This window comes from Physeter macrocephalus, chromosome 17 (assembly GCF_002837175.3).
Source record: "Physeter macrocephalus isolate SW-GA chromosome 17, ASM283717v5, whole genome shotgun sequence".
Lineage (NCBI taxonomy): Eukaryota > Metazoa > Chordata > Mammalia > Artiodactyla > Physeteridae > Physeter > Physeter macrocephalus.
In genome coordinates, this window is record NC_041230.1 from 7,518,869 (window position 1) to 7,544,447 (window position 25,579).

At 37.6% G+C, this 25,579-nt stretch overlaps 2 protein-coding genes and 1 long non-coding RNA gene across 4 annotated transcripts in view; 2 read left to right on the forward strand and 1 right to left on the reverse strand.

Moving 5' to 3' along the window:
* LOC102976635 (uncharacterized) overlaps positions 1–176 on the reverse strand; it is a 29,304-nt gene extending 29,128 nt beyond the window's left edge. The window contains exon 1 of the long non-coding RNA XR_448278.4: positions 94–176. This is a non-coding gene — a long non-coding RNA (uncharacterized lncRNA). The remainder of the gene's footprint in view (positions 1–93) is intronic.
* Positions 1–25,579, forward strand: part of LOC102976833 (zinc finger protein 14 homolog) — a 142,802-nt gene that overhangs the window by 69,011 nt on the left and 48,212 nt on the right. The gene's annotated exons all lie outside the window — the stretch shown is intronic.
* Positions 78–25,354, forward strand: ZFP82 (ZFP82 zinc finger protein). 2 transcript variants are annotated; one of them, XM_024132508.2, is made up of 5 exons: positions 78–153; positions 9,712–9,797; positions 11,243–11,369; positions 12,610–12,702; positions 22,611–25,354. In XM_024132508.2, exons 2-5 carry the CDS (start codon positions 9,789–9,791, stop codon positions 23,966–23,968), a joined length of 1,587 nt encoding a protein of 528 aa, XP_023988276.1. In that variant the 5' UTR covers positions 78–153; positions 9,712–9,788; the 3' UTR covers positions 23,969–25,354. The 2 variants fall into 2 exon arrangements, with proteins under 2 accessions (XP_023988276.1, XP_028333949.1); XM_028478148.2 differs by lacking the exon at positions 78–153 and adding an exon at positions 4,673–4,689.

Genomic DNA, 25,579 nt, shown 5'->3' on the forward strand with positions numbered 1-25,579 from the left:
GGTTCGGCCGCGCCTGCGCACTCAGTGCGTGCAGCCTGCGCTCCCAATAAGCCCCGCGCGCGGCTCGTTAGGCCCCCGGGGCTGTGGACTTACCTGAGGTGTCGCGCGCTCTCTTCCACTGGGCATCACCGTGAGACGGGTTCGGCGCCCCAGGTGAGCAGTCCTGGCTCGGAGCATTTGTTCTGGCCATCGGTAGGAAAGGCGTCGCGGCCCGGGGATGAGGGAGAGGGAAGGGAAGCGCTGCAGCACCTCAGAGTGTCGGGAGCCCAGCATCTCAGCCCCGAGTGGGCGTGAGAACCGCGGAAGTGTAACGGTATGGTGTGTCTGTGGGCGTGACTGCACCGGGGTATGGCATCGGGACTAAGTGCGGTTGTGAGGCCGGAACTAGTGGGTGATGGCGTTTGTGTGACCGAATGGGGTGCAGAGCCTCTTGTGTGACCGTCGGTTGCCGTGGACTGGGTGACTCCGTCCCTAGCGTCACGGCTGAATCTGCCAGCCGCAGAGAAATGGCCCCCAGTCAGGAAACTGAGAGCCAGAAAAAAGACTCCCAGCAAAAAGACTCAGACCCGTCTTGGGATTAAGAATGTTAGAACTGAACGTGCCCCCCCGGCTGGTTCCTGGGAGTATTCCCAGCGCACTACATCTTGCGGCGGGCGCGCGCGGACACACACGCACGGTTGCTCACACAGCTCCGCACTTTCCACCTGCAGGTTTCGGAGCCACGGAATTCGCTCTCCGCACAGCCGTGACCCTGGCTTTTCTCTAATACTGGGAAGAGTCAGTACTCTTTCTCTTCCTTACTCTGGGCGTGCGTGGGTGGTGGTTGGTGGGGACAGATGCGGTCGTGGCGTGCCCTAATTTAGCCGGCGTGAGCAGGGCTCCAAGAAAGGCCTGTATTAAGATTCCATTCTTCCTCAGTCTTGTCAAACTAAGAAAAGGGCTCCGATGAGGACGAATGAATTGCTGTTGCCCACTTAAAAGTCAAGGTCAAGACGAGTGGGTATTTCCACTTGTTCTGTGAAATGCATTTTTATTTTTTAGGACCTGGAAACATTTGCTTCCTTCTGCTTAGTATGACCTGTCCATTAACTTGATATGTAGTTCCTCTCCCTAGTGCCTATATGCATATATCCATGTGGCAGATACTTCCCCTTACTTCTGAGAGCTTTCTTTTTTTTAACTATGTGTAAAGGGCTTATAACAGTGCCTGATACTTCATAAGTACTTAATAAACATTAGCTATTTGTTGTTAAGTGGTGATTTGGAGCAATTCCCCATTGGCCTCCAATAGATCAGGAGAAATGGAAATACCATGCTAATCGTGTTGAACATTTCCTAGTTTAAAAGAATGAGGTGCTCCAGGGAACTCTACTCAGTGCTCTGCAGTGACCTTAATGTGAAGGAAATCCAAAAAAGAGGGGATATATGTATAGCTATAGCTGATTCGCTTTGCTGTACAGTAGAAATTAACACAACATTGTAAAGCAACTATACTCCAATGAAAATTTAAAAAAAAAATGAGGTGCTCAAATGGTTTGAATAGGAATTCTTAACTAGTGGTAATTTAAATCCATTTGGGGCTTTCACTTTACCAGAAACCCCTTGAGATTGTATGTGAAATTATAATAGTTGTTAATATGCCATTTTTCTGGGAAGGAAGTCCATAATTTAATGAGATTATCAAACATGACCCCAAAAGATTCAGATCCATTGGCCTAGAATCAAAGACTGTAATGTCTGAGAATGTTCTTTGAAATAAGAACTATATAAAATTAGTATCTATGGGAATTCCCTGGGGTCCAGTGGTTAAGACTCCACGCTTTCACTGCCGTGGGCCACTGGGTTCAATCCCTGGTCGGGGAACTAAGATTCTGTAAGCTGCGTGGCGCAGCCAAAAATAAATAAAATAAGGTAAGATAAGATAAAATAAAATGTGTCTAATAATAGGAAATTATTAAATAAATCACATTCCATCCATGTGATGCGATTTTATGCCATTGGTATTGACTCATGAGAAGGAAAAGAAGTAAAATGATCAATTTTAAGGAATAGTTACAGTTTTGAACAAGATGACTCAAGACATTTTTAGTTATGTATGAATTCCTTTTAATAAACTAGGGATTTGTGTGACATTTTGCAACGATATATCTAATATGAAAATTTAATTAGTTATTCAGTGGAGAAAGGAGGAGATAAAGCATTTGTTGTATACCAAATACTGTTCTGTCTGCTTTGGTATACTCTTTCTAAATTTGGGAATGCTGTTTACCTTCATTGTGTTCAGTTACAGGAGAAGGATTGTGAAGATAGCTTATCGTTTTGATGAACAGTAAAAGAACAGTTATTTATTTCTGCCATACTAATTTGTGTGCGTGTGTGTGTGTGTGTGTGTGTAGAACCCTCTCATGTCACAGGCCTATGACTCTTTAACAACTGGAAGGTACTCCCTCTCCCAACTCTATTTTATTTATATGGAAATAGTAATTTAATTTTTGTTTCTGATGATAGAATTCATGCAGGTTTATTGTAAAAAGAAAAAAAATGCAGGAACCTAAGGAAGTTTTAAGAAGAAAATTTTAAATGCCGTTAGTCCCATCATCCAGAGTTAATGAATATTACAATTTTGATGTTTGTTTTTCCAAATTTTTTTTGTGCACTTGTGTACATATGTTTGGTTTGCAAAATAGAATCATAAAAATTGGTTATTTAAAGAGATAAAGACCCCAACACTTTGAAAAAGCAATCCAGTGCAGTCATAAGATTTATTATATTGTTATACCTATGCAGGGTAAAGGGGAGTGCAATGGTTCTCCTCTAATTTGAAAAACTTTTCAAGAATTTACACTTTTGGGCTTCCCTGGTGGCGCAGTGGTTGTGCGTCCGCCTGCCGATGCAGGGGAACCGGGTTCGCGCCCCGGTCTGGGAGGATCCCACGTGCCGCGGAGCGGCTGGGCCCGTGAGCCATGGCCGCTGGGCCTGCGCGTCCGGAGCCTGTGCTCCGCATCCGCAACGGGAGAGGCCACGGCAGAGGGAGGCCCGCATACCACAAAAAAAAAAAAAAAAAAAAAAAAAAGAATTTACACTTTTTAGTTATGGAGGCAGTGATTTTTGTTAATTACTTTCTCAAGCCTAGTTCTAAAATTTATTGATGCTGTTAAGAAAGACCAGTTGTGAAAATCTCAAAAAATTTACTGTTAAGAAAAAAGAGAAAGGGCATTCTAGTATTAAAATTATTAGAGGACTTCCCTGGTGGCTCAGTGTTTTGAGAATCCGCCTGCCAGTGCAGGGGACACGGGTTCGAGCCCTGGTCCCGGAGGATCCCACATGCCGCGGAGCAACTAGGCCCGTGCGCCACAGCTGCTGAGCCTGCTCTCTAGAGCCCGCGAGCCACAACTACCAAGCCCGTGAGCCACAACTACTGAGCCTGCGTGCCACAACTACTGAAGCCCACGCGCCTGGAGCCCATGCTCCGCAACATGAGAAGCCACCTCAATGAGAAGCACACGCACCGCAACGAAGAGTAGCCCCCACTCTCCGCAACTAGAGAAAGCCTGCACGTAGCAACGAAGACCCAATGCGGCCAAAATATAAATAAATAAATGTTCCTTAAAAAAATTATTAGAGATGATTTATCAAAAATTTAAAATTTTTAATTACAAATTTTTAAAGATAATTTTCTTTAATAAATAGAATGAAGGACATGTCATGTTTTTCATTTTATTCAGTGCTTATAATAAGCTGCTTTAAGTTCTTTATATGTATTATATTAACGGTTCACAACAACCCTATAAAATAGATAGTTATTTTTTTGATGTGGTCCATTTTTAAAGTCTTTATTTAATTTGTTACAGTATTGCTTCTGTTTTTATGTTTTCATTTTTTGGCTTCCAGGCATGTGGGATCTTAGCTCCCCGACCAGGGATCGAACCTGCACCCCCTGCATTGGGAGGCGAAGTCTTAACCACTGGGTGACCAGGGAAGTCCCCTAGATACTGTTATTATTCTCCAGTTTTTCTATGAGGGAACCGAGGCACTGAAAATTAGTAACGTGTACAAAGCCTCCTAGTTGATAACTGTCAGAGCTTAGGTTCACATCCTGGATCCTGACAACAAAGCCTGTGTTTTTCATATGTGAGAGTCAATCACCTCCCAACATTGTGCATATTCTTTTTAGTCTGCCTAGTGTACTTGGCAGTTTATCATGGATATCTTTCTTCATTAATTAATATGAACCAGTATCATCATTATTAATAATTGTATAATATGCCATCATACAGTGGAACATAATTTATTTAGCTTGTTGACTATTGTTAGGTATTCTTTTGGTTATAAATTATTCTTTGAAGAACTTCCGTGCATATACTTCTTTGTGTATACTTTTACAAATATTCCCTAAGGATAAATTCCTAGAATTGGAATTTCTAGGTTAAATTATCAGACATTTAAAAAGAACTCATATCATGCCAAATCCTGTGCTAGTGCTTGGGGAAAATACAGTAACTAAAATCCTTAAGTTGCTTTTTATCTATCAAGGTAGATAAACCTCTACAGGAATAAGACTAAAATAAAGTCAATGAAGAAGTCTGATGGCATGGCTTGGGAGTTCCTGGAAAGGAGACATCATCTGATTATAGCAAGCACTATCAGGTTGTGACCATATAGTACCAAACCCATCAGATTTCTGTGGAGGTCAGTGGATTTTATGTAATAAGCTTTGTCTCACAGTTCATTTTTTCCTCATGATGGTAATGCAGGGCGAGACCAACAGAACAAAGACAATTCATTAGCTCTTTGGAGGGCATCGTGACTAAAATGACTAATTCAGAACCAAGATAAATTAATCAGTCAAAAAGTTATGAGAGGGCTTCCCTGGTGGCGCAGTAGTTGAGAGTCTGCCTGCCGATGCAGGGGACACGGGTTCATGCCCCGGTCCGCGAAGATCCCACATGCCGCGGAGCGGCTAGGCCCGTGAGCCATGGCTGCTGGGCCTGCGCGTCCGGAGCCTGTGCTCCGCAACGGGAGAGGCCACAACAGTGAGAGGCCTGCGTACCGCAAAAAAAAAAAAAAAAAGTTACGAGAGGCAGCAGAAACTTAGAAATCATAGAGTTGGTTCAGATATTGGGAGCTGAAATAAATTAAAAAATAGCAGCTTTTTTCCTCCAAGTTCAAGGGATGACTGCTTTAAAAAATCTCTTTCACCTACTTGAAGAAAAACTTCCTGTTTATAAAATTTAAAAAAAATATTTATATATTTCAAGGGTATATATGGCCATATAAAATTATGAAGTAAATGTAAGCAAAAAGAAGAAAATTAAGATCACAATGTAGAAATAAGCAATCTTTGCAGATTTTTTTCTGTCTGTTGATGCCTGTTAGTACCTCTTTATGCCAATATATATATATACTTTAGAAATATAATTATAATATCCATTTCATTTTATTTTTCTAAAGACTGCATATCTTGAATATTTTGTATGTCTGTGTATTTTCTAAAGCTTAAACTTATATAATATTTTACATCAACTATGCCTCAATCGAAAAAAATTTTTTAATAATGAAGGTTAGCATTTAGTGATTACTTTGCACATACATGAATATATAGATACATGTAGGTGTTTTTACCTGCCATGACAGGATCACAGTACTCACAAATGTTGTTACCTGCATTCTTCACTCAGCAACATGTAGTAAACATATTTCCATCTTTCCTATTAAAAGATCTACATCATAATTTTTTTTTTTTATTAAAAATTTTTTTAAAAAATTTATTTATTTTATATTGTTTGCATAGGGTCTTCGTTGCTGCATGTGGGCTTTTCTCTGGTTGTGGCGAGTGGGGGCTACTCTTCATTGTGGTGCGCAGGCTTCTCATTGTGGGGGCTTTTCTTGTTGTGGCTCGCGGGCTCTAGGCATGCAGCCTCAGTAGTTGTGGCGCACGGGCTTAGTTGCTCTGGGGCATGTGGGATCTTCCCGGACCAGGGCTTGAACCCGTGTTCCCTGCATTGGCAGGCAGATTCTTATTTTTTTTTTTTTTTTTTTAAATTTATTTATTTATTTATTTTTTAACATCTTTATTGGAGTATAACTGTTTTACAATAGTGTGTTAGTTTCTCCTTTACAACAAAGTGAATCAGTTATACATATACATATGTTCCCATATCTCTTTCCTCTTGCGTCTCCCTCCCTCCCACTTCTGACTTACTTCACTCTGTATGACAGACTCCAGGTCTATCCACCTCATTACAAATAACTCAGTTTCATTTCTTTTTATGACTGAGTAATATTCCATTGTATATATGTGCCACATCTTCTTTATCCATTCATCTGTTGATGGACACTTAGGTGGCAGGCAGATTCTTAACCACTGCGCCACCAGGGAACCCCTACATCATAATTTTTAAATGGAAAGTTTTTTCACTCTATGGATGCTTTATAATTTATTAAATCTATTCCTGCTGAAGGATGCTTCAGTTCTGGAAAGCTTTTTTCCCCTAGGAATAATGTCTGTCAGCATACTTTTACATTTTTGTCCATATATACAATTATTTAATATTTTCTTTAATCCCATAAGTTAGAATTTCTGCTTCAAAGGGTTTTCATGGTTTAAATGCTGCTTGTACCTACTTTAAATTTTGTGCAGTCTACATGTTAGAATGTTCATATCCTTATAAACTTGTTAATATGGGCATCAGTACTCTTAAAATGATGTTTAATATCTTTAGGTAATTTGATGTGTTATTTCTGTTTTTTAGTGAGTCATACCTCCTCATGTTTCTCTCACTGGGACAAGAGATTCTGGGTTTCAGGGGCAAGAGCTAGAGGTGAAAGAGAGCTGACTTTGTGGTTAGGAAAATAAGGATTCAAATGCAGCTTTGCTACTTATTAACTGAATTTCTGCAAGTGATTTCACTTCTTTTAGTGTGAATTTTCTGATCCATTGCATAGATAGGATAATTACGATACTGCATAGCAATCCTGCAGATACAATTAACATATAAAATACCTATCGTATAAAAGTCCTTTTTTTCTCTTCTTTTTTTAAAATTGATGTATAATTGACATAGAACACTGTTTTAGTTTCAAGTGTACAACATAATGAATTTGATATTTGTATATATTGCAAAATGATCACGGTAAGTCTAGTTAACATCTGTGGACATACATAGTTACAATTTTTTTTTCTTGTGATAAGAACTACTCTCTTAGCAACTTTCAAATATGCAATACTATATTATATATATATATTAACTATATCACCATACTATACATTACAACCCATGACATTAATTTTAAAACTAGAAGTTTGTCCCTTTGCCCCATCTTCAACCATATCACCCTCTCCACCCCTCCCATCCCGCCACCTCTGGAAGCTACTAATCTGTTCTTTGTATCTGTGAGCTTGGTTAGAGTTTGTTTGTTTGTGATTTTTAGATTTTACATATAAGCAAGATTATACAGTATTTGTCTTTCTCTGTCTGACTTATTCCGCTTACCATGATGCACTCAAGGTCCATCTGTGTTGCTGAAAATGGCAAAATTTTATTCTCTTTATGGCTGAATAATATTCCTGTGTGTGTGTGTTTCACATTTTCTTTATCCATTAATCCATCGATGGACATTTAGTTTGTTTCCATAATTTGGCTGTTGTAAATAATGTTGCAGTGAACATGGGGGTGCATAAATCTTTTCAAATTAGTGTTTTCATTTTCTTCAGAAAATACCTAGTAGTGCAATTGCTGGATCATATGGTAGGTCTGTTTTTAATTTTTTGAGAAACCTCCATACTGTTTTCCATAATGGCTGTACCAATTTACATTCCTGCCAACAGTGCACAAAGTTTCCCTTTTCTCCACATTCTTGCCAACATTTGTTATTTCTTGTCTTTTTGATAATAGCCATTCTAACAGGTGTATGATGATATCTCATTGTGGTTTTGGTTTGCATTTCCCTGACAATTAGTGATGTTGAGCATCTTCTCATGTACCTGTTGGCCATCTGTTATGACTTCTTTGGAAAAATGTCTATTTAGATCTGCCCATTTTTTAATCAAGATTATTTTTTTGCTATTGTATGGGTTCTTTATATATTTTGGAATTGATCGCTTATCAGATATATGATTTGCAAATATTTTCTCCTATTCAGTAGGTTGCCTTTTCATTTTGTTGATGATTCCTTTGCTGTGCAAAAGCTTTTTAGTTTGATGTAGTCCCACTTGTTTATTTTTGCTTTTGTTGCCTTTACTTTTGGTGTCAAAAAATCATCACCAAGACCTATGTCTAGGCACTTACCTACTGTGTTTTCTTCAAGGAGTTTTACGGTTTCAGATCTTAAACATTCAAGTCTTTAATCCATTGTGAGTTCATTTTTGTGTATGGTATGAAATAGTGGTCCAGTTTCATTCTTTTGCATGTTGCTGTCTGGTTTTCCCAACAGCATTTATTGAAGTGACTGTCCTTTTCCCACTGTATAATCTTGGCTCCTTTTTGTAAATTAATTGATCATGTACATATGGGTTTTATTTCTGGGCTCCCTCTTCTGTTCCATTGACCTATATAGCTCTTTTTTTGGGGGGGCAATATCATATTATTTTGATTACTGTAGCTTTGTAATATAGTTTGAAATCAGGAAGCATGATACCTCCAGCATTTTTCTTCTTTCTCAAGATTGCTTTGGCTATTTGGGGCCTTTTGTGGTTCCATACAACTTTTAGGGTTGTTTGTTCTAGTTCTGTGGAATATTCCAATGGAATTTTGATAGAGATTGCATTTAATCTGTAGATTGCATTTAATCAGTTTGGACATTTTAACAATATTTATTCTTCTAATTTATGAACATTGAATATCTTTCTATTTATTTGTGTCATCTTCAGTTTCTTTCATCAGTGTCTTATAGTTTTCAGTGTACAGGTCTATTTAACCTCCTTGGTTAAATATATTCCTAGTTATTTTATTCTTTTGAAGCAGTTATAAATGGGATTGTTTTCTTAATTTCTCTTTCTTATAGTTCATTATTAGTAGATATAAATGCAACTGATTTTTGTAAATTGATTTTGTATCCTGCAACTTTACTGAATTCTTTTATTCTAACAGTTTTTCTGTGGGGTCCTTAGGATTTTCTATATATAATATCATGTCTGCAAATAGAGATAGTTTTACTTCTTCCTTTCCAGTTTGGATGACTTTTATTTAATTTTCTTGTGAAAAGTCTTGATAAATAGATATGTGTTATTGTCTAACTGCTGAGAACATGAATCCACACCTCTTCAGCCTAGGTTGTAAGAAACAGAATGACAAATGAAGTCATCCAGGAAAGCAATGTGGATGATTCTGATTGAAAATAGTGATGAGCACAGAGGAGTCTGTAAGTTATTGTTCTGACTACAGGCAGGCAGGGCTGCCAGTGCAGTAATTTCTCAGTGGTAACGGCTGCTAGCATTGGTCCTATGAATTTCTCTCTTTGTATCTGTTTAATTTAATCAGGCTTGTGAGGTTTTGAAAGAGATTCTGGTTTAGATGATGTGGTCCCTTATCAGCCCTGAAATTTGTAAGTAGGGATTAGATTTGTCTGTACTTCCTCAAATTTCCGTGTGTGTGTGTGGGGGGGGGGTTTGGGGGTGTGGTGGGGAGGTCCAGGGAGGGGAAAGAATATATTAAACTGAGTCGTTTTGAGAGTTCTGAGGCCTATCTCATGGCCCCCTTTTTCTCCCCCTAGCTCTGGCCTCTGTGAACTGTGCTTCTCCAGGCAAGTAAACCCCAAGGAGGACTGACCAGTTCTTGAATTTCTAAACCATGGCCCATGTAAGTTGCTGTTTCTTTCACCTTCTGGAAGTTAAGGTCCTATAAACTTTTCTTTATCCTGAAACTTCTTAATTATCAGAGCCCCATCTTAGGACCCATTTCCTCCAAATCCAGTGAGAGATGAGGCCAAGTAAATAGTACAATGCCCTTCTTGTGAGTCCTCTTTTTTCCAGTCATTGTTCTTGTATTCATTGAACAAATCATTCAGCATCTCTTATATGTGCTCAGTCTTCTGCTAAAAGCTGCAGTGGGGCAGAAATGAAATCCCTTTAGGGAGATGTTTCACCATCTCTTTTGAGTAGTTGAGAGAGTATGGGCCCATTTGACTGCTCATGGGAAAACGCTAAATTTTTCCAAACTTGAGTCTTCCAAGTAGGTAAGGTTTGCTGTTGGTTGACCTCAGCCTCAGTACATGGTGAGATCTCATGCTTTATGAGGCTTTTAGGACTAGGTAGGATTATGGTTGGGTCTTGCATGCAGAGGGATCAAGTATCTTCTCTGGAAATCCCTAAGAGTTGTATACCATTTATATTGGAACAGGATGAGCTAGTCTAGAATGACATCTTTGTGATTCTGGATCACCAGTATCCAGAATCTACATCAGTATCCTCTAACTCAGGAACAAGGAGTGCATACAGTGAGGGATGGAAAATGATAGATAAGAAGATCATGCAGATATCTATTGCATAGACTATTATACAACCAATTTTAAAAATTTCATTAAAGAATTTGTCACAAATGGGGAAATGCTTATGATCTGATTCAGTGATGAACTTGGAAGAAAGTTTTAATTGTATTCAGATCCTTTTCCAACATAGAGATATCATAGGAAAACTTTTTTAAAAAAATCTGTTCTTTAAGGGGAAAGGGTGGAAGAACACATTTTTTGAGAATTTGTGAGGGAGACATATAACAGGCAGAAGGCTTATACACAGTATTTCATTTAATTAGAAAACTGGGGGACTTCCCTGGTGATCCAATGGGTAAGACTCCACACTCCCAGTGCAAGGGGCCCGGGTTTGCTCCCTGGTCAGGGAACTAGGTCCCGCATGCATGCCGCAACTAAGAGTCCACGTGCTGCAACTAAGAAGTCTGCATACTGCAACTAAAGATCCCGCATGCCGCAACTAAGACTTGGCACAGCATAAATAAATAAATACATACATAGGTACATACATACTGATTATTATTTTTTCCCAGATGTGTTTGGATAGTTAAGATGTGCTAGAGTATACAAGAGGCTGTATCTGTAGCAACAGGATCCTTCAGGAACATATAGGCATCCTGCTTCAAGCACACTCATTTCCTAACTACTGTGTTACAGGCTTCCAGCCCAAGCCTGTTTGCTTGCTCTATGATCCATTTCCTGCAGTATCTCTTCCATTTTTTTCTCCCATCTTAAAACAAATATTCTTTAATTTCAGTTGTATGGTTTGTCATTTCAGGGATCAGTGATGTTCAGTGATGTGTCCATAGATTTCTCTCAGGAGGAGTGGGACTACCTGGACTTGGAACAGAGGGATTTGTATAGAGATGTAATGTTGGAGAACTACAGCAACTTGGTCTCATTGGGTAAGGTTATCTGCCTCTAGAAATTTAGACTCTGTTCTCTGCAAAATTAGCTTTCTTCTGTGGAAATTTCAGAAATATCTTTCAAGAAACCATCTAAATTTCTGCTCCCTGTTCTTAAGGGAATGGTTTGAGATTTTTTTGTTTGGAAGTGAGCACCTTCACTAAGCATCTTTCCCATCCTTATGTGGCCTTCAGGCCTTCCTTAATGATGAAAGGACTCGGTTTGAAATCTGGGTGATTTACAACCTTACCAGTGTCAAAGAAAGCAGGCATCACTTTGTATCTGAACTCAGAATTGCTATAGGTGTTTTGTTATTTGTTGGTATACCTATAAGGAAAATAGCTAGACCTTATATCTTGGTTTTTCTCTGACTCTCAGATGAACACATAATTTTTTTAGTGGTAAGTGGTATCAACCGGATTTATTTACAGTTCAAGAGAACTCATGTCTTATATTAATAAACAAACATATTCACTCCAACCTACTATTATGATTAAAAGTTAAAAATCCAAGAACTTTGCATGTAACATTGTATGAATATCCTAAGAAAAAACAGTAAATGCCTCAGGAAACTTCTTATTTTCCTCTCATTAAAATAGCAATTATATGATACAGCCACTATGGAGAACAGTGTGGAGGTTCCTGAAAAAACTAAAAATAGAACTACCATATGACCCAGCAATCCCACTACTGGGCATATACCCTGAGAAAACCATAATTCAAAAAGAGTCCAATAAAGATGTTAAAAAAAACAATTATAGTAAATAATAGCTAATAAAATATATGTAGCACTTAGTGTATATTCTAGGCAATGTTTAGATATGGATATATATTAATATAACCTGTACAACAATCATGTACGATAGGTACTATAATTATCCCTATTTTATAGGTGAGGAAAATAAAGCATAGTGGTAACTTGTCCAAGGTCACACTACTGGGTTATGGCAAAGGCAAAATTTGAACGCAGACATCTGTCAACCACTATTGCTCTCAAGAAAAGGAGTACTTATGTGAATATAAATGAAAATAAGACCTTTTCCCTCCCTCTGCAATCTCCATTTCTTATGTAATATTAACATGATGTTTTTTAATCATCTCACTTTTCTTTGTTCTAAAGTCTTTATCAATTACCATTTGACCTATAGTTTATTTAAAATTTAACCAAGACTGAATCAAAGTAATTTTGAATTTATTTTTTATTTCCATGTTCCCTTACATTTCTTTTCTTCTGTCCAGGATGCTTCGTTTCTAAACCAGATGTTATTTCCTTATTGGAGCAAGGAAAAGAGCCCTGGAAAGTAGTGAGGAAAGAAAGAAGACGGTATTCAGGTAAGTGAGGGCCAATAGGGTAGGGGAAACCATCACCAGAGAAAACTGCCCTGCTAGTTAGGGAAGAGGCACACCCTTCTGATGTTGTTTCGAAAACCCACTTTGAAAGACCATGGCCTAAGGAGGAAAGGTCTGAGACCCTGGGAGCAAATTAAGGACTTAGCTGGGGTTACTAATAGTACTACTGTATCCTATTTACCACTCTCCTTTTTTAATTGTTGTTGTCCTCTCTAATTTTCCTCCCCTTTGAAGGGGGCATGAGGTATGGAAAGGTGCTCTCTGTTCCCAATATTATTCTACCTATATTTTGATTTCTTCTTTTGCATGTATAGATAGATAGGCAGACAGATAGATAGATCGAGCGACCAACTGGGCTCTGAGCCGGGCACTATGCTGGACACCATCAATACAGTGGTAAATAAAACCACTAGAATCCCTGTCCCTATGAGGATTTACCCTGATTTACAGAAACATAGTAACTGTAAGTAAATAGGCAATATAATGTTAGGTAATAAGAGAGTACTATGAATAAAGGTAAGCACAGTAAGGGAATAGAGAATGGGATGGGATGGGAAAACTGTTTTAGTTATGATCAGGAAAGCCTTTCTTCCGTAACTTTTCTCATAAAATTTAAAATGGGAAATAGAAGACTATGGAGATGAGTGTTCTTGACGTGGTAATAATATCATACGTTTTATCAGTAACTGAAGTTTCATGTGAATTACTCTAGAAGATAGATCCTTAGTTTACAGAATATCATTTTTATTTACCTTTTTCCATGTATGTATATATCTGCCTTCACATCAGGAAGAAACATGAATGTAATAGACTATATGGAAAATGATCCCTTGGTTTAGCTTCTACCTCTATGCTATTTTCATCGCGCTTTGGACCTTTTGTTAAAGAAAGATCCTTAAAATTCTTGATATAGAGATATATGTTGTCACTTTATATTTTGCTCTGTGTTATATTCAGGTCTGACAGAAGAGACTCATTTTAGGCTAAAAGTTCTTTTGTAACACCAGAGCCATTTCAGTGCCCATACTGTTTTATAAGGTTATATCTTCTGATTCACTTTCTACCAAAGGAAAGAAAAATAAGCTGTTTTTCCCAATCCTAACTTACTTTCTATCATCTGATTAAATGATATTTACAACTGTTAATACTACAAAAATAATGAAATACAGTGGTTCCAAGTGAATAAGATAATATCAGTTTAGTCAGGAAATATTTAGCCAAAATAACAACTGTTGATTCAAAGTTAGACATCTTAAACAAGGTCATTATTTTTTTCCTTTTCTTTTCTTTCTTTGTTTCTTTCTTCCTTTTAGTTAAGTTTTATTGAAATATAAATGCATATAGAAAAGTGGACAAATGAAGGAAGGTTTTTTCTGAGGAGATGGTATTTAAGGGGAGATGTGAAGTAAGGGCTCAAGCCATTTGACTCTAGAGGAAGAGCATTCTGAGCAGATAGAAAAGGCCTAAGGAAGAAGTTAGCTTTGCATGTTTGAAAGCCATTATGGCTAGAACATGGGGGAGAGGAAGGGAAAATAATAAGAGATGAGATCAGAGTTAGTCAAGGGCCATATAATATAATCATTAAGAGAAATTGGAAGCTATAGTCTGCTTTCTGTTTTAAAATGATCCCTCTGGTCAAGTGCAAAAGTAGGAAGGACCAGTGTGGAAGCAGTTTCAGTTCAGACTGGAAGTAATGGTGGTTTGGATAAAGCTGGCAGCAGTAGGAGGTAGTAAGAAGCTGTTAGACTCAGGTTATGTATGAAGGGAGTGCCAAAAGAACAAGCTGATGGACTTATAAATGAAGTAAGTAAGAAAGACATATCAAAGGAGGAGATAAGGGTGTTAGCTTGAACAGCTAGGTGAATGGAAGCACAATTTACTGAGGTAGGGAAGACAGGAAGAGCAGGTTGGCAGGTAGACGCTGAGAGTTTCTGTTTTGGATATTTTAAGTTTGAATTGTCTTTTTTTTTTTTTTTTTTTTTATGCGGTATGTGGGCCTCTCACTGCTGTGGCCTTTCCTGTTGTGGAGCACAGGCTCCAGACGCGCAGGCTCAGTGGCCATGGCTCACGAGCCCAGCCGCTCCGCAGCATGTGGGATCTTCCCAGGCCGGGGCACGAACCCGTGTACCCTGCATTGGCAGGCGGACTCTCAACCACTGCGCCACCAGGGAAGCCCTGAATTGTCTTTTATTTTTCCAGTTTTAGATGTTGAGTAGGCAGCTGATTATGTATATACACATGGAGCTCAGGGAGAGGTTACAGCCTGATGTCCATCTGGGTGTCTTCACTTTATGGTTAAAATTGAAATCCATGGGTCTGAATATGTTCATCTAAGGAACACATGCAGGAAGAAGAAAGCAATAAAGAGAATAGGCCTAAAGACTGATTCATGGGGTACTCCCCTATTCAGACGTTAGAAAGAGGGGGCCTCAAAGGACATGCAGAAGGAGCAGCCACTGATAAAAACAAAAGAAAATGTTTCAAAATGGAAGGAGTAGAGAATGAGGATGAGAATTGACCCCAGATTCTGGCACGATGTAGAATGCTGGTGACCTTGTCAAGAGTGATTTTAGTGGAGTCAGGGTGAAAACCTGATTGGAGTGACTGAATAAGAGTAGGTAACGGGCTTGTCTGGTGGCGCAGTGGTTGAGAGTCTGCCTGCCGATGCTGGGGACATGGGATCGTGCTGCGGTCCGGGAGGATCCCACATGCCGCGGAGCAGCTGGGCCCGTGAGCCATGGCCGCTGAGCCTGTGCGTCCGGAGCCTGTGCTCCACAACGGGAGAGGCCACAACAGTGAGAGGCCCGTGTACCGCAAAAAAAAAAAAAAAAAAAAAAAAACAGTAAGTAAGGCAGTGATGAGATGGGTGTAAGACAACTCTGGAAGAAGTATGTATGAAGGGAAGCTGGGAAATAGAGTTGGTAGTTACACTGGGGATTTGGGTTATAAGCAGTGTAGTGTATTGTGTGCAATTATAGACCATGTTTGTGTGCCCATGGGAATGATTCTGTAGGTGGGGGAAATTGATGCAGTAGAGAAAGCATAAATTTGGAAGCAGTGTCCTTGAGGTGGGGGTGGAGGAAGAGGATAGGATCCAGGGAACAAGAGAGAATTAAAGTGAAAACAATGTAGTTATGAATGCAAGTAAGTTGGTCTGGGTAGTGGAGAGAGGACAGCATATTCTTCTATTGTTATTTCCTCAGTGAAATCAGAAAGATGATCATGAATAGAATGAGGATTATTCAACGGTAGCATTCACTATGGCCTTATTCAGGATGTGACTAAAATGGATACTTCAGAAGTACAGTTCCTTGGATGTTAGGTTTTATTATTTTCAGATCTTTGTACTCTGTCCACAGTGTTGAAATGCAAATAGGATTACCTTGGAACCAAATCTTCTATATCCTAGTCTTTCTTGTATCAACAAAGCAAGGTGGTTAATAATAAAATGCCTAAACAGACTAAGTACTAAGTTCAGGTAATTTATGTGACATTTTCCATTTAATTAAAGCTGGTTCTCTGAAACGGGGGAATCACATTTGTGATTTTTTATATTTATATATTTTTAAGTGATCAAAGAAAGGGCTTATATTTTTCTATATTCTCATCAGCATTGTGTAATAGAGTAGAAATCCTTTGGTCCAACAGAATTGGGACTGGTATTTGGTTTGTTTATTCATAAAAATGGGTTAGATATTTTATGTACATACCATAAAAGTAATATTTTTACTCTCAACATTAAAATGTAGCTCTTTGTCAATACTTTTGACATGTGTCTAAGGCTTTCTTTCCATTGTGTCTCTTATTTAATTTTTCATCTAAACCACACATACAATTTATAGTCTATTACTATTTCTAATTAAAAATATTTTAAGTAGAACAAGAACCAAATTTGCAACAAGTACAGAACACTTCTTGATTATTTTGTTTTCCCCATCTTTTACTGTTGTCCCTCCCACACTTAGTTTTTGTTAGCCATGTTTTGTTTTTGCTTTTTTTTTTTCTGGCTGTGCTATGTGGCATGCAGGATCTTAGTTCCCCGACCAGGGATTAAATCTGTACCCCCTGCATTGTGAGCACGGATTCTTAACCACTGGGCTGCCAGGGATGTCCCTGTTAGCCATGATTTTTTTTTTTTTTTTCTGGTATGCGGGCCTCTCACTGTTGTCGCCTTTCCCGTTGCGGAGCGCAGGCTCTGGATGCACAGGCTCAGCGGCCATGGCTCATGGGCCCAGCCACTCTGTAGCATGTGGGATCTTCCCGGACCAAGTTACGAACCTGTGTCCCCTGCATCGGCAGGCGGACTCTCAACCACTGCGCCACCAGGAAGCCCAGCCATGATTTTTAACAATGTATTTATGACCAGTTTTTCCAAAGTGTTCAATTTCATTTTCATAGAACCAATCTCTTCTCATAGTTACTTATAAGTTTACATATTGTTTAATTAAATTGGGTACTTTCAGGAAAATGTGAAACTGGCCTAAACTTCTTTGGAACAAACACAGTTAACTCTTTTGATATAGGTTTGCTTTGTCAACTGGGCCTGTGGAGGTGGCCATATCCCCTGGACATGACCAGCCACTGGCCTGTCTCTCATGCTCTAGCCCGCATATCTGTTGCCTACTCTGCAGGCAGACAACGGAAGTTGCTATCTGGCCCAGGGGTGATAATCTGCAGGATTCGATATACCTGGCTACTTTGAATACAGAATTTGCCCTGTTGTTTGCCATTGTCTCCATAGCTGCTCAGCTTCTCAGCATGAACACCCTTGATAGACCACTGTCCCCTTGTGCAGAGTAATCTCCCTCTTGTGATTTCGTGTGTGATATCTTTAGAAAATCTAATGCCAGATGCTTCATGAGTGTTTCAGTGTTTTCTTCATAAAGGTTATATATATATTTTAAGATTACTCTTGAAACTGTTGTGACTGGAATCTTTTTTTCTCCATCATATTTTATTATTAAATGTATGTATAAAGGCTATTAGTTTTTGTTTTTTATATCATCCTACCTTATTAAATTCTGTTATCATTTATATTATTTAAACCTCTTAAGTTTTCCTATTATGAATTATCATCTGAAAATACAGTTTTATCTCTTCTTTTAAATTCTCAAGACTACTACTCATTTTTTTCTGATATTTAAGTGTCTTGACTAATAACTCCAAAGCTGTCTTTTTATTAAGATAATATATATTTTATCATTTTAGGGAGGTAATTATTTCTCCTTTATTGAGCTTTTTTGAAAAATCAGGAATGTTTCCCTTTTTTAGTTGCCTTTTCAGCATCTATGGAGTTGATCATGTGAATTGAAAAAAATATATTGGGACTTCGCAGGTGGTGCAGTGGTTAAGACTACTAGCTCCCAATGCAGGGGGCCCAGGTTCGATTCCTGGTTAGGGAACTAGATCCCGCATGCATGCCACAACTAAGAGTTCACATGCCTCAAGTAAGGAGCCAGTGAGCCACAACTAAGACCCAGCACAGCGAAATAAATAAATATTTTTAAAAATATATTTATTTGGCTGTGCTGGGTCCTAGTTGCGGCATGCAGGATCTTTGTTGACACATGCAGGATCTTTAGTTGCGGCATGTGGGATCTAGTTCCTTGACCAGGGATAGAACACGGGCCCCCTGCTTAGGAAGCACGGAGTCTTAGCCACTGGACCACCAGGGAAGTCCCCTATCATGTAATTTTTTTTTTTTCCCTTTCCTCAGCTGTATTAAATGTGTTGAATGATCTTAATAGATTTCCCCATACTGGACCTCTTTAACATTCTTTGAATAAACAACGCTGGGTCTTTTGACACACTGTTTTATTAGATGCTTAGAATTTTTACATCAGTTTTCAGAAAACTGGTGTGTAGTTTTCTTTTTATGAACAGGATTTAGTATGATATTATTACATCATGAAAATAGTTTGGAAGTCCTCCTTTTTCTTAGTTCTCAGTCTAAACAGAATTTGTATGGCCTGTTCTTTAAAGCTTTAGTAACCTTTTTAAGCTGTTTCCTTGAAGAAGGAGATGGTAAGTCTGACTACAATCTCTGTTTGCTTTATGGAAATTAATCTGTTGAAACATTGTATCTCTTTTGTGGTCAGTTTTGGTAAATTATATTTTCTTAGAAAATTATTCATTTTAGCTGTGTTTTAAAACTTATTGGCAAAGTAATCTTTCTTCCAACTATGTTCTGTATTTAATCATGATTATTTTCACTTTGCCATTTTTAAATTTCTATGTCTGTGTGTCCTTGCTATTTTTATTATATTAACTAATGGTTATCTGTTTTGCTGATTCATTTATAAAAAAAGAATCTGGTTTTAATTTGTGTGTTAGTTCTTTTTTTCTGTTTTCTAACTATTCTGATTCTGCTTTTATATAGTTAATTTCTTTTTTCTGCTTTGCTTCAGTTTGCTTTTCTAATATTTTTGAGTAGGATTTTTAGTTAATTTTTTCTTTCATTTTTTGCTGTATGTATTAAGATTTAAAAAAAAATAAATTATTTATCTTTGGCTGCGTTGGGTCTTCATTGCTGTGCGCAGGCTTTCTCTAGTTGCGGTGAGCGGGGGCTACTCTTCGTTGCGGTGCACAGGCTTCTCATTTCAGTGGCTTCTCTTGTTGCAGAGCACGGGCTCTAGGCGCGCGGGCTTCAGTAGTTGTGGCTCTCAGGCTCCAGAGTGCAGGCTCAGTAGTTGTGGTGCGCGGGCTTAGTTGCTCCACGGCATGTGGGATCTTCCCGGACCAGGGATCGATCCTGTTTCCCCTGCATTGGCAGATGGATTCTTAACCACTGTGCCACCAGGGAAGTCCCATGTATTTAAGTTTTTGAATTTTCTTCTAAGCAGTGTGGTTAACAGTTTTACAGGTAATTTAATGTAGGTTTTTTTTAATTGTTACTATTGTTTTCTTTAAACAAATACCATTTGGGATCTTATTTCTCTATTGATCTAAGAGTTATTTAACATAGACTTCTAAAATTCCAAGTGGATTTACTTTTTTGTTGTTATTATTAATTCCCAGTTTTAGTAGAAACTATATGATTTCAGCTTTCTTCTACAGACTATATTATAATACTTGAAAACATCATCATTTTTTTCTCTCATATACAGCTCATTCAGCACCTAAATTCCCTTCTGGCTATTTCTCCTGGCTTACCATCCTCTGGTTTACATCTATCATGACCTTTGTTAGCAAGTTCTTCACACTCAAGTTACTACAAAACCCTTTGACCCTATTAGTGAGTTACTTACAAATTACGTCTTTTATTTTTTTGCTAAGGATTTCATAAACTTCAATAAGGTATAAACATGTTTTCCTGTCTGAAATTCACATTTCTAGGAAATAAGGAATGGTCTTGCCTCTGAGGGGATGGAAGGGAGGAGACCAGAATAAGGGGATGAAGGAACAAAACCCACTGAGCATTTGCAAAATGGATGAGTAATAGAATAAGCTTAAAGGGAGCTGAAGTACGTAGAGTTTCTCAATGTCTTTGTTGTGATGTGGAGACAAAGAAAGAGCAACCCTTAGCTATGTGAAGGAGGGAATGGCAATGTAGAGAATACTGCATAAATAAGGGTATAAGCAATGGAAGGATGTACAGGAAAATACAACCACCATTTTTCATTTATATAGTCAGCTGGGCTAGCTTGAATGAATAAAGAAAATATTTAATCATTGTAGTAAGATGTGAGAGGTTAGAGGCCGAGAAATATATTCAGAATAAGTATATAAATATAGGAATTAAATGAGTGAAATCTATTTTGTGCTCTGGATTTATTATTTAGTGGAGAGTAAAGCAGGGATTGTTTCTGCCCTTAATGAGGTTTAGGGGTAAGAAAATAAGCAGAATAACAATTGGAAAAATTAATAAATAGATAATTTCAACATAGACCTATGTTTTATATAATATATGTATAATAACAATGCAGATATACAGTTAACCCTTGAACAACACAGGGTTTAGGGTGTTGCCTCCCCCAGCGTACGCAAAAATCCACGTATAACTTTTAAAAATATATTTATTTTATTTATTTATTTATTTTCTTTCTATTTTTTTGGCTCCGTTGGGTCTTCTTTGTGGCATGCGGTCTTCTCTCTAGCTGTGGCATGGGGGTTTTCTCTCTAGTTGTGGCGCGCGGGCTCCAGAGCACGTGGGCTCTGTAGTTTGTGGCATGCAGGCTCTCTTTTTGAGGTGCATGAGCTCAGTAGTTGTGGCACATGGGCTTAGTTGCCACGTGGCATGTGGGATCTTAGTTCCCTGACCAGGGATCAAATCTGTGTCCCCTGTGTTGGAAGGCAGATTCTTTACCACTGGACCACCAGGGAAGTCCCCACATATAACTTTTGACTCCCCCAACACTTAGCTACTTATTAGCCTATTGTTGACCGGAAGCCTTACCAATAACATAAATAGTTGATTAACACATATGTTATATATATTATATACTGTTTTCATATAATAAAGTTAGCTAGAGAAAAGAAAATGTTATTAAGAAAATCACAGGGAAGAGAAAATACATTTACAGTACTATACTATATTTATTGATACCATAAGTTTATGTTGTCTGTTTCTAAGGTAAGTTTTCTGTCAGTACCTACATCAATATTGTCTTATATGATAAACACATTACGTATTATATGTATTACTAACACTGGACATCAGAAATGAAAAGATAATGTGAATAAAATTTATACTTATTTACAGATATAATGACTGATGCAATGGTAATGAAGAAGCAGCAATATGATTGCTTTACAGTAACCTAGTGTAATCGATATGAATGCTTCACGGTAGCCTAGCCTATACAGTAATGAATGAATCAGCATAAAACTTTTATGGCATAAAATATTACAGTCACATTTATAAAACAGTATTGGAAACATTGTTACATTTTTTAAAAAACCACTTACCTGTGATGATAGGCTGATATGAAGTTTATCCAATCACAAGAGAGAGAAGCACACTGTATAGTAATGTAATTCTTTGAAAGCAAAGCTGTAAAACAGTAAGAAAGCTAACACATTATTAATTTTATATTAAATATCACTCACCTTATGCTTATGTAAGGATAGGTTATCCACTTCAATACAAGTCTTGCACACGATGTTCTACACATATATGTTTGTATATTTTTTGGAAAAAGTCCATGAATAGTAGATCTGCACAGTTCAAACCCATGTTGTTCAAGGGTCAACTGTATAATAAGCACATAGCTTTAAGTACTGTCATTAGATTCAGCCTTAGAGTAAGTAACTTAATCTAAGACCTCAGAGTGAGAAGGAGCCAGCCATGCAAAGAGCCTAAACAGAAGATTTGTGGGGAAATAGAGCAGACTGAAAAGTCCAATGGAAGTAAGTGGGAACATGTTCTAAGATCTGAAAAGAGGCCTCTCCAGGTAGCAGTAAAGAGAACAGTGGTTTGCGATGATATGTTATAGGTAAGCAGAGGCCTTTTAACAAGTTTGATTTTATTCTAAGAATAAAGAGAAATTGTTGAAAGAATTTAAGTATGAATTCCCAACCTTTCATTTCCATCAAAATCATCGTATGGACAATATTAAATATAGGACTGCCGAGGACTGTAGAATCTGATCCAAGTGGTTTAGGTGGTGTCTAAACCATAGTATTTGTAACAAGCTCCCTTGTGATTCTGATTCATGTTTCAGTTTGAGAACCACTGACTTAAAATATTTACTTAGTCACTAATCTTATTTTCCTGCATGAACTCTCATTTTCCTGGTGTTGCCTTTTGCTTTTTCTTTTTTTTTTAAATTATGTAACTATTTTTAGAATTTCATTGGGTAGTACTTTGGTTGTCTTTTACTTCTACTGTAGAAATTTTACTTCTTTTAGAAAAAGAGAACTGCATGTTTGCTCTCTTGTTTTCTTTTCAGATTTGGAGACCAACTATGAGACCAAGAAGTTATCTTCAGAAAATGACATTCATGAAATAAACTTATCCCAGTGGAAAGTAATGGAAAGAATTAAAAACTATGGCCTTAAAAGACTCATTTTAAAAAATGATTGGGAGTCCAAAAGAAAATTTGAAGGACAAGAGGAATATTTCAATCAAGTGAAAATTACATCTCAAAAAGTGTCCTCTTACCAAAAACAGTCATCTTTTTCTTCACATCAGAGAATTCATTTTGTCGAGAAACCCTATGAATGTAAGGAATGTGGGAAGGCCTTTAGAGTACGCCAACAACTTACCTTTCATCACAGAATTCATACTGGTGAGAAACCTTATGAATGTAAGGAGTGTGGGATGGCCTTTAGACAGACTGCACATCTTACTCGACATCAGAGACTTCATTCTGGTGAAAAACTCTATGAATGTAAGGAATGTGGAGAATCTTTCATATGTGGCCCAGACCTTAGAGTACATCAAAAAATTCATATTGGTGAGAAACCCTATGAATGTAAAGAATGTGGGAAAGCCTTCAGAGTTCGTGGACAACTTACTCTCCATCAGAGGATTCATACTGGTGAGAAACCCTATGTATGTACAGAATGTGGGAAGGCCTTTAGACAGTATGCACACCTTACTCGACATCAGAAGCTTAATATTGCTGACAAACTCTATGAATGTAAAGAATGTGGGAAGGCCTTTTTGTGTGGCTCTGGCCTTAGGGTACATCACAAACTTCATACTGGTGAGAAACCCTATGAATGTAAAGAATGTGGGAAGGCCTTTAGAGTACGACAGCAACTGACACTCCACCAGAGAATTCATACTGGTGAGAAACCCTATGAATGTAAAGAATGTGGAAAGACTTTTAGTCGTGGTTATCATCTTATTCTACATCACAGAATTCATACTGGTGAGAAACCTTATGAATGTAAGGAATGCTGGAAGGCCTTTAGTCGTTACTCACAACTTATTTCACACCAGAGTATTCATATTGGTGTTAAACCCTATGACTGTAAGGAATGCGGGAAAGCCTTTAGACTACTCTCACAACTTACACAACATCAGAGTATTCACATTGGTGAGAAACCGTATAAATGTAAGGAATGCGGGAAGGCCTTTAGATTGCGCCAAAAACTTACTCTACATCAGAGCATTCATACTGGTGAAAAACCCTTTGAATGTAAGGAATGTAGGAAGGCCTTTAGGCTTAATTCATCTCTTATTCAGCATCTGAGAATTCATTCTGGTGAGAAACCCTATGAATGTAAGGAATGTAAGAAGGCCTTTAGACAACATTCACACCTTACCCATCATCTGAAAATTCATAATGTAAAAATATAAGAAAGCCTTTTTAGTCTATGAATGTAGTAATTAGTTCCTTTTGCTTCCTCCATGCACCTGACTTGGCATAACGGGGTTTATATCATTGAAAGAATGTGTTAATTTAATATATTCCACCATCACTCAGACCTGAGAATCTTCACATTCATTCTAGAAACTAATCCTATTAATATAACACATGTGGGAAAGATACTTATCATCATTTGTAGCCCATCACTTTCCTACCTGTGTTATATTGAACAGGATGTTTAACTGCTTGATGCTATAATTTCTTCATTTATAAAATTATAATACTGTGGCAGAATAAAGATTACTGCAGATTCTTTGGTACTCCACCCATCAAGATGTGGAATCCACATCCTTTCCCTTTGAATCTGGGCAGACTGTGACTACTTTGACCAGTAGAATAGCAGAAGTACTGCTGTGCTAGTTTCTGGACCCAGACTTTACTGGTAGATTTTGCCTCATCTCTTGGAATACTCTCTCAAGTTCAGACCTGAACTGTTATGTTAAAAAGTCTGGCTACTCTGCTGAAGAGACCACATGGAAAGGCCCTGAGACTACATAGAGAAGGAGAGGCACTCTGCTGTGCCCAGTCTTCCAGATTGTCCATGAAAACACCAGACATTTGAGTGAAATAGTTTTGGATCCTCCAAACCAGCCATCAGCTCAATGCCAGTGAATAACCTCAGTTGATGCCATGTAGAACAGAAAAATCCACCAACTGAGCCCCTGCCCAAATTCCTGACCCACAAAATCATGAGATATAATTAAATGGTTGTTGTTTTAAGCTACTAACTATTGTTTTACTATTATCATTATTAATATTACTCTCTTGAAAATCCATATGAAAGACTATGGGCACAGTGAATATAGAAATGCCTTCCACCAACACTCATCCATTATTGAATGTCAGATAACTTATTCTTGTTAAAATAGTGAAACTGAGAAATCCTTTTTCAGTCTTTTCATAAAAAAGAAGATATTCTACAATCTATACTCTCTGGCCTCTATAAATTTGATTTAAAATTAACAGAGGATGGATGGACATAGAGATTGTCATACTAAGTGAAGTAAGTCAGACAGAGTAAGACAAATATTGTATCACTTGTATGTGGAAACTAAAAATAGTACAAATGAACTTATATGTAAAACAGAAACAGACTCACAGACATAGAAAACAAACATGGTTATCAAAGGGGAAGTGGGGGGATAAATTAAATTAGGAGTATGGTATTAACAGATAACATACTACCATATATAACATAGATAAACAATAAGGATTTACTGTATAGCATTGGGCACTATATTCAATATCTTGTAATAACCTATAATGGAAAATAATTTTTTTAAAGAATATATGTATATATATTCACTGTATGTATGAATATATATATATATATACATATATATACACCGTATGTATGTATATACATATACATGTGTATATGTAACCAAATCACTGTGCTGTACACCTAAAACTAACACAATACTGTAAATCAACTATACTTCAATTAAATAAATAAAATTAACAAAGAATAAGATAAAAAGAAACTATTTGGAAATTAAAAATCACCTATATTTTAAGTCCAGCATCAATTTTTTAAAATC

What these genes read in the sequence shown, in the direction of transcription:
- ZFP82 (XM_024132508.2), top strand. An exon ending in CAGCAACTTGGTCTCATTGG is followed by an intron (nt 11,370 to 12,609) that starts GTAAGGTTATCT and finishes TCTTCTGTCCAG; the next exon opens with GATGCTTCGTTTCTAAACCA. An exon ending in AGAAAGAAGACGGTATTCAG is followed by an intron (nt 12,703 to 22,610) that starts GTAAGTGAGGGC and finishes TTTTCTTTTCAG; the next exon opens with ATTTGGAGACCAACTATGAG.